The sequence below is a fragment of the Cercospora kikuchii genome (assembly GCF_019650295.1).
Source record: "Cercospora kikuchii DNA, contig_00001, whole genome shotgun sequence".
Taxonomy (NCBI): domain Eukaryota; kingdom Fungi; phylum Ascomycota; class Dothideomycetes; order Mycosphaerellales; family Mycosphaerellaceae; genus Cercospora; species Cercospora kikuchii.
The window spans coordinates 1,441-14,985 of record NW_025408582.1 but is presented as its reverse complement, the minus strand read 5'-3'; the positions used below and the strand labels follow the sequence as shown (position 1 = coordinate 14,985).

At 58.4% G+C, this 13,545-nt stretch overlaps 2 protein-coding genes across 2 annotated transcripts; both read left to right on the top strand.

Annotated features, from left to right (window-relative positions):
* Positions 1-8,082: 8,082 nt before the first annotated feature.
* CKM354_000000200 (uncharacterized protein) lies at positions 8,083-9,021 on the top strand (the record flags this gene model as incomplete). The annotated part of the gene is made up of 1 exon (XM_044795082.1): positions 8,083-9,021. The coding sequence occupies one exon, from the start codon at positions 8,083-8,085 to the stop codon at positions 9,019-9,021; it is 939 nt and encodes a 312-aa protein (XP_044651017.1).
* A 207-nt stretch (positions 9,022-9,228) lies between these two features.
* Positions 9,229-12,927, top strand: CKM354_000000100 (uncharacterized protein; the record flags this gene model as incomplete). The annotated part of the gene is made up of 1 exon (XM_044795081.1): positions 9,229-12,927. One exon carries the CDS (start codon positions 9,229-9,231, stop codon positions 12,925-12,927), a length of 3,699 nt encoding a protein of 1,232 aa, XP_044651016.1.
* Between the last annotated feature and the right edge of the window lie 618 nt (positions 12,928-13,545).

Sequence of the window (13,545 nt, the reverse complement as noted above, 5' to 3'; positions counted from 1 at the left end):
AGCTCTTTATCGTAGATCTCGTAGTTACATTCGGCAGGGCTATGCTTCTTTGAGAAAAAGGCGATAGGTCGTAGTATTCCTTCGTTATCGTATTGGGAGAGGATCCCGGCGGACACGTAGTCGGAGGCGTCGGTCTCGACGATAACTTCCTTAGTCCAATCGAACGGGGCGAGTATCGGGCCTTCTACGAAGGCTTGCTTTAGGTCGTCGAAGGCTTTCTGGCAAGCGGGAGTCCAGGCGAACGGAGTGTCTTTACGCGTAAGAGCTGTAAGCGGCTGGCAGATTTTCGAGAAGTTCCGTATAAAGCGGCGGTAGAAGTTCGCAAACCCTAGGTAGGACTGGACGTCGGTAACATTCTTCGGTTCGGGCCAGTTCTGGATTGTCTGGATCTTTTTGGGGTCCATCCGGATGCCGTTTTGGCCAACGATCATCCCTAGGAACTTAGTCTCGTGTTGGAAAAACTCGCACTTCGATAGCTTTGCGTAAAGACCCGCATCGTGCAGCTTTTGCAGGACAGCCCGGACGTGTTTTTCGTGTTCTTCTCGGGTCCGGCTGTAAATCAGGATATCGTCAAGGTAAGCAGAGCAGAACTGGTCGAGGAATTCGCGCAGAGTGTCGTTAATAAACCGCTGAAAGGTTCCCGGCGCGCCGGTGAGTCCGAAAGGCATAACGAGGCTTTCAAATAGTCCGAAACGGGTCCGGAAGGCGGTAAGATATTCTTGCCCTTCTTTCATACGGACATTATTAAACGCAGAGATAATGTCGATCTTTGTGAAGTACTTCATGCCGCTAAGATTATTTAGAGTCTCGGTCGTTAGCGGGAGCGGGTATCGGTCCTTAACCGTAAGCTCATTTATCGCGCGGTAGTCTACACAGAGTCGTAGGCCACCCCCGGGCTTTTTAACGAACAGGACAGGTGAGGCGACTGGGGAGGAGCTTGGTCGAATAAAGCCCTTTTTGAGGTTCTCGTCGAGCCACTCCTTTAAGGCTTGTAGTTCATCTCGAGACATCCCGTAGAGGGGGCCGAATGGCGGTTCAGCGCCCTCTTTTAGCTTAATGTCGTGGTCGTACGGGCGGTGTGGAGGAAGCTGGTCGGCTAGCTTCGGAGAAAACACAGAGCTAAAGTCGCGGAGGCACTCGGGCAGCTGTCCTTCGATATCGGCTTTCTCTTCGGAGGTAAATATCGACTGCAGGTCCTCGATCGTCGTATAGCAGAGGCGGTAGCCTTTCCTCTGGTACTTCGGTGCAGCATAGAGGCTTGCGGTTCGAAAGGAGATATTACAGACGTCGACGAGTTTATTCTTCCTCCGGGTAGCTAAACGGGGGACCTTCCGGGTATAGACCTTAACCTTAGCGGGGACTAGTGAGACGTTACAGTGTGACTGGCAGTACGGGCTGTCAAATAATAGAGTAGCGTTAGCGGGGCTAAGATTCACGCTATGGGCTTCCATCCAAGGATAGCCAAGAATCATCGGGCAGCCGCCTAGCTTCGTAAGGCGAAAGACAACATTTTTTTCGGTATGTTCGCCGATTCGCAGGGCGCAGACTGTGCCGTACTTAAGAGCGAACTCGCGTTCTCCCTCCTGGTCGTCGACAGGCAACATATAGACCTCTTTCTCGAGAGTCTGGATAGGTAGGCCTACCTCAGTAGCCCACTGCAGGTCGATAAGGCCATAAGCCTCGCAGCCGGTATCTAGTAGGGCGTAGTCGGAGATTTCAGAGCCGTTAACGGTGGTAGTAAACTGAACCTTTGGGGAAACGGAGCGGTCAAACTTATGTGGCACCCTAAGCGCTGTAGCAGAAATACGGAAAGCCTCTCTCTTTAGAGGGTTAGGAGCAGTAGGCGGGGATCCAGAAGACAATTCAGAGGGTAAACAATGCTTCTTACTCCGAACAACGTCGGGTAGAACGCAGGGTCGGTAGCTAGTTGCGGGGGCAGGTGTCACGGGCTGGGCCCGTAGACATAAGACTGCCTGGAAGTCGGCGGAAGTTAGTAACGCCGGCCCCGGCTCACGTGCGCGGAAAGCACGGGAGCGCCTGCACACTTGTACGCTCGAAGAGAGAAAGCTCTCCCTTCCTCTCTTCGAGCTACGTCCTGTCAAAGAGGGCTACCTATAGGGTAGCGCAGTGTCTATAAAGCCTGTCCGTAGCACTCCGTACCTGTTGTGACATCACCTACCTTTCCTGCCTGTCTCCGCCCGTGACAGCAGGTAAGGCCTCGCGCACACTTAACGCCGGGTAGCGACTGTTACCAAGCGTACGCCTTTTTCCGACGTGTTCGGAGACGGACTACGGGCAAGAGGTAACTGCGGGGGAGATCGTCCTCGAGAGGAGGGGGGTGAAGCGGTGCGGGTGGTCTCGTTAGCCCGCCGCTTCTCTGCGCGTCGTTGCTCGTCGCTAAACTGTTTCCAGGAAGGGCGGGTGTCCGGTTCGGTGCAGTGTTTCACCTGGTGGCCTGGCTTGTGGCAGCGGAAGCAGTTTCCGGTTTCTTTGTCTGTCCTCTGGTTCCTCTTAAACCGGTCGAGGTCCATAGGATCGGGCGACCTCTCTTTAATAGCAGCGGCGTAGGTTTTCTCGTTACGGGCAGCAGGCGGAGTAGTCGGTCGTAAGGTGCGGGGGTTCGGGATAGCAGGGGTTTGGTTATAGTACCGGCGACGGTTCTCGAGGTCTTGCAAGTGTGCGGCGAGCTTGAGGTACTCTCGCGTCGGTGGAGGACTATGGACGAGCATCTGTTTAATCTCGTTCGAAACGGCTTGTTCGAGGAGCGTCGAGAGAGATTCCTCGGTCATCTCAGCCTCTAGTCCTAGGCGTTGAAACTCGGCGAAGAAGGCAGCAAAGTCCTTATTAGTTTGGCGGAAGCGGAACAGGTCGGCGCGGGCATTATTAACACGGTTCGGGTCTCCATAGGCGTTGTCGAGAATCTGAAGAACGTTCTGGTAGTCTGGAAGTTGACAGATCCCGTCCTTAATATACGGTAGGATCTGAGAGTAAGGAATCCCAGAGAGGCGGCTTGTTACGTAGGATATACGAGACTGGGGCGTTGCGAAGCGGTCGCAGTTTACGAACATCTTTTCGTGTATCTGAGAGACAAAGCGGCGGAGGTCCTTGCGGTCGCCGGTAAACTTCTCTGGGTCGGGTAGCTTCTCAGATCGTTGGCTAGACTCGGTAGGTGCGGCAGGAGTAGGCGGAGTCGTTCGCGGAGTAGGATCTGCGCTCTTCTTAGCGCGCGTGTCGGCAGGTAGGGACGGCGGGGTTTGTACGATAGGTTGGGCGAGGTGGAGGGCTCTCTCGACCTCTATCTTTGCTAAGAGCAGTTCCTCGCGGAATTTCGTTTCCTTCTCTTCATACGAGCTCTTCTGGAAGTCGATAACGGCACGTAGTTGAGAGATTTCAGTACGGGCGGACTGGAGGGCTTCTTGGGTCTCGGAAGCGCGGATTTGTTCGCGGACAAGCTCGTTCGCGAGCTTATCCTGGCCGTTATCGTGTTCGTCGATATAGCGGTAGGCGGACTGGAAATAGGCGTACCAGAGGGACGGGTGGGTAGCGGCATGCTCAGAGAACTGAGACTCGGTTTCCGGGAGGAACGGAGGTAGAGGGCGGTCGACAGCCATACCTAAAGGTAGGAGCTACGTAGTGTCACGGGCGGAGGCTAGCAGGAAGGTAGGTATGGTTGACACAGGTACAGTTGCTACGGACAGGGCTCAGGTGCTCTGCGCTACCATATGGGTAGCCCGAATTGACAGGACGTAGCTCGAAGAGAGGAAGGGAGAGCTTTCTCTCTTCGAGCGTACAAGTGTGCAGGCGCTCCCGTGCTTCCCGCGCACGTGAGCCGGGGCCGGCGTTACTAACTTCCGCCGACTTCCAGGCAGTCTTATGTCTACGGGCCCAGCCCGTGACAGTAGGACAAGATCTATTTATATAGGTATAGCTTAGCTACCTACTATCTCTAACTAAACTCGACTACCCAGTATGCCGTGAGATCGGACGTGTGTTCGAGCATTTGTTTTATACTCTAAGCCACCTAAAATTCAGCCAGGGTCTCCTGTCCGAGCATTTGATTTCGACCCCAAATATCGAACGGTGAGATGGCGCTCGCACACGCTGATTTGGGGACATGTGGGAGCGTCGCGCAATCGCTGAGGACCATTGGAAGAAAACACGCAGCCGCTACCCAGTATGCCGTGAGATCGGACGCGTGTTCGAGCATTTGTTTTATACCCTAAGCCACCTAAAATTCAGCCAGGGTCTCCTGTCCGAGCATTTGATTTCGACCCCAAATATCGAACGGTGAGATGGCGCTCGAACACGCTGATCTCGAGACATGTGGGAGAGTCGCGCAGTCGCTGAGGACCATTGAAAGAAAATCCGCAGCCGCTACCCAGTATCCCGTGGTCTCGGATGCCCATTCGATCATTTGCGGCTCTGCTGCTCCCATACAAAAATTCCCCAGGGTCTCCCATCCGATCATTTGATTTCGACCCTAAATCTCGGATGGTGAGATGGCCCTCGAACACGCTGATTTCGGGACATGTAGAAGAGTCGCGCAATCGCTACCCAGTATCCCGTGGTCTCGGATGCCCATTCGATCATTTGCGGCTCTGCTGCTCCCATACAAAAATTCCCCAGGGTCTCCCATCCGATCATTTGATTTCGACCCCAAATCTCGGATGGTGAGATGGCCCTCGAACACGCTGATTTCGGGACATGTAGAAGAGTCGCGCAATCGCTGAGGACCATTGAAAGAAAATCCGCAGCCGCTGCCGCCGTTCGCGAGATATCGTCGCCGGAAGAAAGCCATGGGACCGAGTGAAGTTCCGCCAAGGCCAGCGAATCGCGACCGCAGCAGGCGCAGCAGGCGTACGCAGCACACATCGCATATGCAACAGCACGTCGAAGCGGTCGTCACCATCGCGCGAACAGACCCCATAGATCCCCGACACGTCGGCGGCGGCATAGAGTGTGCGAGAAGTTGTCGAGAGGGCGCACATGCACGTCAAGAGTCGCGTCGTCGAGTTTCAGGGCAACGCGCCCGGGCGCCGAGGAGTGTAAGACACCGTCCAGTCCAAAATTCCACCCGGCCACCAGAGAGATGATCAATTCACGTAAAGTTGCAGAGCGGCAGGTCGGAGGATGCAGATGCCCGTCCGCAAGTTTGGAGTGCATTCCGCAGGGCGTTCGAGAGACATCGTCGTCGCCAGTCGCGCCATTCCCGCACGTCGAGCATCGCGTGCCACGAGATATCCCACCCGCCAGAGGACGTGTACGTTCGCGCAAAGATCCGGCCAGGGAGGGCGGATAATATAGACGTCCGTCCGCACGTTTGGGGCCCATTGGCAGCGCCGGTAAAGAGATGTCGACGTCGCCAGGTCCGCCATTCCCGAGACCACCGACCGACCACGGATTACAAAAATTCATACCGTCCGCCAGAGGACGCCAAAATTCGAGCGGCGTCACACAGAATTACATTAGACAGTAAAGTCGCCCGTCCGGAAGTTGGACGCCCATCCGCAGCGCCGTTTCCAAGATATCGACGTCGCGCGTTCCGCCCCCAGCCGTACGCAAAAGACCACGAATTGCAAAAATTATGCAACCCGCCACAGGATGCCACAATTCGAGCAATGTTGTGCAAAATTATATTCGATCGTAAGGTCGCCCGTCCCCAAGTTTGGAGTTGATTCGCATTGCCATTTGTGAGATATCGTCGTCGCCAGTAGCGCCCGTTGTCGTATGCAATACACCACGAATTGCAAAAATTATGCCACCCGCAAGGGGACGCGAAAATTCGAGCAGCGTCGCACAAAATTACATTCGATAGCAAGGTCGCCCGTCCGCGAGTTTAGGGTCCATTGCACAGGTAGTTCGGGACATGTCGATGTCGCCAGTCGTACCGTTTTCGCATGCACACCGCGTGTTTGCCATCCGCCAGGGGGTGTTCCATATAAAGTCGCGCAAAAGTTCCGGCAGGTAGATGAAAAGATACAGAAACCCGTCCGCAGATTTGGAGCGCATTCGCAGTACATTTCGAGAGGTATCGAGGTCGTTAGTTGCGCCCATTGCCGTACGCACGAGACCACAGATTGCAAACATTACGCCAGCCGGCAGAGGGCACCAAAATTCGCGCGACGTTGCACAAAATTACATTAGATAGGAATATCGCCCGTCCCCAAGTTCGAAGTCCATTCGCATTGCCGTTCGAGAGATGTTATCGTTGCCAGTGGCGCCAGTTTAGCACGTAGAAGGCCGCGGGTTGCGAAAATAATACCACACGCATACGGATATTAAAGATCGCACGACGTTGCACAATATTCCATTGAAGATTAACGTCGCCCGTCCCCAATTTTCGGGTCCATTCGCGGCCCCGTTCGAGAAGCACCGACGTCGTCCGTAGCGCCCACAGCACAACGCAAGAGTCCGCGGATTGCAAAAATTATGCCATCCGCCGCAGGGCGCCACAATTCCAGCGACGTTGCACAAAATTACGTTCGATAGTCAGGTCACCCGTCCGCGAGTTTAAAGGCCATTCGTCGTGTCAGTCGAGAGAAATCGTCGTCGCCAGTCCCATTAGGGTTAGGGTAGCCCCGACGAAGCATTCGACCACGAGTATATTGGCGTCCCGGAGGGCAAGGTAGAGTTGTATCGGACGCATCCACCAGTTCCAGAGCGTCCGCGTCCAGCGAGAAGCGTTCCGGACAAGGAGCGAGCGTAGTACGTGTCGGACACGCGAGGCCAATACGGCGGGGGGGAGAAAGGAAATTTGTGATGCGCATTTACAACGTCAAAAATCGACCGTGTTTCCACGACGCATCCGATTGTCCCCCAATATTGCATAGGTTTTGCGGATCGACCATGGCCCGCCCGTCCACGAGTTAGGAGTCCATTCGGAGGGCCGTTCGAGCGGTATCGACGTCGTCAGTAGTGCCCGTAGTAATACGCAAGAGACCACGGATTGCAAAAGTTTTAGCACCAGGCAGAGGCCACCGAAATTCGAGCGACGTCGCACAAAATTACATTGGACAGTACAGTCGCCCGTCCCCAGGTTTTGTGTCCATTCGCGTTGCCGTTGGAGATGTATCGACGTCGCCAGTTCCGCCCGCAGCCGTACGCGAGAGACCACGGATTGCAAAAATTATGCCACCCGTCAGAGGACGCCAAAATTCGAGCAACGTTGCACAAAATTACATTGAATAGTAAAGTCGCCCGTCCGCGAGTTTGGTGTTCATCGGACAAGTCGTTCGAGAGATATCGTCGTCGCCAGTAGCGCCATTTCGGCACGTCGAGTACCGCGTATTGCGAAAATTACGCCACACGTAAGAGGATCCCACAATCCGAGCAGCGTTGTCCCACATTCCATTCGATGGCCAGGTTAGCCGTCACCAAGTTTGGGGTCCATTCGTATTGTCGTTCGGGAGGTATCGTCGTTGCCAGTAGCGCCATTGTTATCCGTAGGAGACCACGAATGGCAAAAAATTCATGCCGTCCGCCAGAAGGCACGCAAAATCGCGCAACGTTGCACAAAATAACACGAGACAGTGAAGTCGCCCGTCCGTGAGTTTGAAGCCGATTCGACGTGCCATGCGAGAGGAATCGTCGTCGCCAGTCCCATTAGGGTTAGGGTACCCCGACGAAACATTCGATCACGAGCATATCGGTGTCCCGGAGGGCAAGGTAGTACCGTATCGCATATAGTTGCACATTCCAGAGCATTGGCGACCACGTCGAAGCGTTTTCCATAAGTAGCGAGCGTGTTGCGTGTTCGTCGTAGCAGTTAATGCCGAGGACGGATCGCAAGAGTATTTATATAACGTATGGATTTGCCCCAAAATCGGCCATGTTTCCACCATGGGCCCGATTGCCCCCAAATTTCGCACACATTTTACAGACCGACCATCGATGCCGCGCGCCCAGTTTCGCGAATTGAAGAGCCCCGCGTCGAGCAGAGGAAATTGTTCCATCGTCCACATATACGATTAAAGTTGAGCCGCATACGAATCGGGAGACCGGGTCAGGGGAGAGTTTGACATCACGTCGCGGCGGGGGCGAACGTGTTGATTCCCATCCATGAATGGGAAGAAGCGCGATCGGATGGAGACATTCATCGAGGTGTTTGCCCATTTGCCCGAGTACGGCGTCGTAGTATGCAAGCCATGCGGGTTCGCGATCATTCCCCACGAGTTTGCAGGCCATTTACGGCGCGCGCATCGCCAATGGGATCGCGAGATGCAACAGCGCGTCCACGAGGTGTTCGCCGGTTTGTCCGACGTTGCCCAGGCACCAGAAGAAGTCACATATCCCGAAGCAGGCGCGCGCCCCATCGAATGGTTGCCCGTATACACCGATGGATTCCGGTGTCGAGGCGTCGATGCCGCGGGACAGCCATGTCCGTATATGTGTCGCGGAGCAAAGACCGCCCACATCGCAGCACATTGCCGCCAGGCGCATGCATGGTCGTCGAACCAGGCGCGAGGTCGGTCGCGGAACGGGCGAGGTGGCCCCCCCACGGACCGCATATGGGAGGAGGGCCAGCATTGCCAGCGATTTTTCAAGTTTCGAGGATGGCAGCGGTATTTCGTCGTGTCCCATGCCGTCGAGGCCCCCGCCAGCGATGCGATGCGCGCGTTGTTGGGCCAGATCCAAGAGCGGCGGGAAGAGTTGCGAAAGGAGAGCACCATTCCCGCCGAGAATGCGCGGAGCGTCGCCGACCCGTGGTTAGATTTTACCGGGTGGTCGGCCCATTTGGCAGGATTCACGTCCGAGGAGTTGTTGGCGACCATCCGGCCCGCCGAGGGCGAAGAGGGAGACGAGGATGAGCCCGTCCCCCCGGCCGAGGAGGACGGCGAGATGGTCGGGTTGGCGGAGGCATGCCACGCCACGCGACGGTTGATCCGACAGGCATTCCGCGTGTGTCGTCCGGCCGTAGTCGGACGCGCCGCGTTGGAGCACATCAATCGCCGCGAGTGCGGCGCGGACGACAACGAGCGGCCGTTTTACGCCGAGCAGCAGGTGAAGACGATTCGCAAGTAGAGCGGGCATTGGGTCCGGATATTGCGGTACATTTGGCGCACGCACGCCCGCGACCGGCGTCCCCCGTACGTGTTGTTGGAGGGCCAGCACCAGGCGTTGGCCCGCGTCCAGAGCGGCGCCGTGGCCGTCATCGAGTCCGAGGGCGACGCGCAGAAGGCCCGGGCGAAGCGGCAGTTGGTGCGCCGCAGTTTGCAGTTTTGGTTGTCCATGTTCGACCACCCGTTGAAGGACAGCGAGTTCCAGAGCGCCATCGTCAGCGGGTTGGCCGTGTTGGGGTTGAACAGCGAGAAGGGGGGGTGGGTGCCCGCCATCAATTACACCCCCATTTTGTCCGGAATCATCGCGCCGTTGCGGGCGATGGTCGTGTACCATGCCCACGGGCAGCGCGTCAGCGCCATTCGCGCGCGCACCGCGGGCGGGAGCAGCGTCGTGGCCGCGCAGATGGCCGCGCCGGCCGTGTTGGAGGGCGTGCAGCCGTACGCGCAGCGATGCATGACGTTGACGCAATACGGGGGCCGCCCCACGCCGTTGGACCGGATATTCCACCAGAAGACGTACGGGATGAAGATCCGGTACACCACCAAGGCGCCCGGGCAGGTGTTGTGGGAGGGAGCGCGCATCACGGTCGGCAAGGCGCGATTCACCATCGACATGGTCCGCGCCGTCGTGCACGGGTTGAACGAGAGCGTGCGGCGGCGTTTGGTGCACCAGTTGATGTGGTTCCCGGCGGACGGAGTCGTCCGCGCGCGCGATTGGAGGCCCGTCCAGATGCCGGACGTCGATGTGGCATCATTGTACGACGACGCGAGCGAGATGAGCCCCCGGTGGTGTTTTATCGACGACCACCGCAACACGTGGTCGGTCCCCGGGGAGCGGTGGATGTGGGAGCGATTGGCGGACGAGCACCCCGGGCAGTTGATCGAGAGCAGCGGCGGCGGGCGCGTCGTGTGGAAGCAGAGCGGCGTCGAGGCGTATTTCCGGCAGGTGCGGCAGTTCAAGGAGGAGTTGATGGCGTTGGTCCATTTTTCGGGCGGCGCGCCCGCGCGCGCGACCGAGTTGATCAGCATCCGGCACCGCAATGGGGAGCAGAGTCGCGGCCAGCGCGGAGTGTTCATCCAGGACGGGATGGTCGCGTTCGTCACCAATTATCACAAGGGATACAGCGCCAGCAAGCGGGTCAAGATCGTGCACCGGTACGTGCCCACGGAGGTGGGAGAGGTCGTCGTGTATTTTTTGTGGTTGATCGAGCCATTCGTCCAGCAGTTGCGCGAAGCGGTGCGGGACCAGTTCGAGCGTGGTGCGCATGTGTGGGAGCCCAAGCCCGAGGAGCAGTGGGCGGACGGCGAAGTCGACGACGAGGGCGACGATAGAGTCGAGGAGGTGGTCCGCGGGGGCCCGGCCGAACAGAGCGACGACGAGGACGACGAGGACGACGAGGACGACGAGGACGACGAGGACGACGAGGACGACGAGTGGTTGGCGGATGTGCCCCCGTCCCAGGACGAGCGGGCGCCGTTGAACACCGACGGGTTTTGGGACACCGACCGCGTCCGGAGGGTCATGTATCGCGAGACCGAGAGCCGCATCGGCGTGCGGATCGGCGTCGCGGTGTGGAGGAACGCATATCCCGCCATCCAGCGCGAGTTGTGTCGCAATAGTAGCGTCCGGGACACGTTGGACCGGATTTACGACGGCAGTCCGCAGCGGTCGGCCATTGGCGCCGTGATCGAGCAGATGCGGAACGTGCAGGCGACCCAGTCCGGGCACAGCCCCGAGATGGAGGAGATGATATATGGGTTGTTGATGACCGAGTCGCCGTTCATCACCATGTCCGAGCGGGAGCAGTTCCGGCAGGTGAGCGTCAATTGGCACCGCATTTTACAGTTCCCGTCCGCGGAAGCGCAGCATCAGGGGGTCGCAGATGTCGGCGCGCGGATCCAGCAGGAGCAGGAGCAGGTCGACGCCGCACGCACGCGGCGGATCCGGAGCGTCGACGTCGCGGGCGAGTTGGCGAGGATGTACGGGCCCGACGCGGCGTTCCGTGGAGTGCAGCGGCCAGCGTTGGACGCCATCGTCGCGGGGACGCCGTACGTCGTCGCCGTCATGCGCACCGGCGGCGGGAAGAGCATGTTGTTCATGTTGCCCGCCGCCGGTTCCCCGCAAGGGTTGACCGTCGTCGTGGTGCCCGTCGTGTCGTTGCGCCAGGATTTGCAGGAGCGGTGCAGCGCCGCCGGAATCCGATGTAGCGAGTGGAACGGCGAGCGGCCCCCGTATGATAGTCAGATCGTGTTCGTGACGCCCGAGTCGGCCGTGTCGGTCGCGTTCGGCCAGTTTTTGGCGATGAAGCGTGCGAACGGGCAATTGGAACGCATCGTCATCGACGAGTGCCACACCATTTTGGAGAGCACGGCGGATTGGAGGCCGAAGGTGTTGGAGTTGCGAGAGATGACCGGGTACGGGGTGCAGGTGTTGTTTTTGACCGCCACATTGCCGCCCAGCGAGGAAAGCATGTTTTTGCACGCGATCGGGGTCGAGGAGCAGGATGTGCGGATGATTCGCGACGTCACGGGTCGACCCAACATTGCGTATTCCGTCGTCCAGTATGCCCGCGAGGAGGAGGATGGGGCGGTGCGGGAGTTGGTCGAGCGGAAGAAGGAGCAGTACCCCGAGGGCCAGATCGTCGTGTATTGCAGGCGCGTCGAACAGGCGAAGCGTTTGGCCGGCGTGTTGGGGTGCAGCGTGTATCACCGCGGAGTAGGCGACGCCGCGGCGAAGAAGACGATTTTGCGACGATTGACCGGGGAGACGGAGCGCGTGTTCACCGCCACCAACGCATTGGGGTTGGGCGTCGACGCCCCCCGCATCCGCGTCGTGATTCACGTCGGCGTTCGCGAGCAGATCAAGCAGTACGCCCAGGAGAGCGGGCGTGCCGGGCGAGACGGGCGCCCCAGCGAGGCCATCATGTTGCAGGGCACGTCCGTCGACGAGCGGACCGGGCAGGAGAAGGAGGAGCAGGGGTGGCGCACCGACGCGGCCATGAAGGCGTTCATCCGCGGGGAGCAGTGTCGCCGGGTCCCGTTGGACCGACACATGGATGGTCGAGTGGATCGCAGTGCGTGCCAGGTCGACGAGGAACGATGCGACGTGTGTCGCGGGTTGCCGCGGGGTCGAAAGCGGCGCAGGATCGCCGTCCCCCGGCCCGAAGGGGAACGCGAGCATGTCGGAGACGTCGCCGTCGAGCAGCGCGAGACCGATCGTGAGCAAGAGGAGGAGCAGGGGCGGATCCGCAGGCGACGAGAAGTCGAGCGCGAAGCGCAGGCCCGCGCGTTCGCGTTCGTCGAGCAGCGCCAACGACATCGTCGGCAGATGGAGCACGTCAGCGTCGAGTCCATCGCGTCGACGTTGCAGCAGTGGACGGGGCGGTGCAGCATATGTTTTGTGCGTGGGGAAGCCGATGGGGGGCATTCGTGGCAGCAGTGCCCATGGGACATGCGAGATGCCGTCCAGCGGGCGTACGACATCGTCAGCACGATTCGTTTCGATGCACACACCGGTTGTTTTGGATGTCACGTCCCCCAAGCCGTGTGCCACCAATGGCAGGACATCAGCCATGGCGGACCACGGCGGTTTCGACGCGTCCGCCAGCGGAGTTGTCAATTTCCGGGTTTAGTTCGACCCGCCGTCGCGGCGATGTTGGTTGTAGGAGGCGAACGGATCGTGTCGTGGATGGAAGAAGAGGCGCAGAAGGTGGGCATCGTCGCGGACGGGGAGTCCGATAATTGGAAAGTATGTGAGCGGTGGATGGCCCGGAAGATAGTGTCCCCGGGCATCGAAATGTCGGGGTTGTTTCGATTGTTTTGGGAGTTTGGACAAGTGCACGGCACCGAGGGCGTCGGGGTAGGATAGGATTCGCATGTGCATTAGTAAGGAGTGATGTTCCGTTCCACCCGTGCGAAAGGGCATTGTGAGCAGACCGTGAGGATCGTTCGTCGGCAGTGGAGAGGCATTGTCCCGCCGTTAATCCACCGTGGTAGCATCCCACGATGTCGGGTCGCCGGCAGAGAAGAGGTCCATTTTGTTCGCATGTCCGTCCGATTTCGAGGGTGACCAGATCAGAATGGCCAAGTGAGGTGCGGTGGATGATTACGTCAGCGCGAAAGTGGTGGGCGTAGAGCATAGCGATGCGGCGGATTCCAAAATTCGTCGTCGTCGCCACAGTGCCCCAAAATTCGGGCAAAAATTCGGAGAGCACGAGGGCGGTCCATTTTCGATGTCGTGTAGGTTTGGAGGGCAGAGGAGATGGCGTGGGTGTGATATCGTCGTTGCCGTCCGGGCAGTTTTGGTGGTTTTCGACATTCCGATCGAAAAGCGGGCCCGTAAATTGCACCACGACGGCAATGATCGTCCCCATTCGCGACGAGGGGGGGAAAGTAGCGTGGAATGGTTCCGGTTATCGTTCGGGCGCCGAATGTGTGTTTCGTCGTCGTCGCCAATGTTCGAATAGCAGAGTGGCCACAACACGAT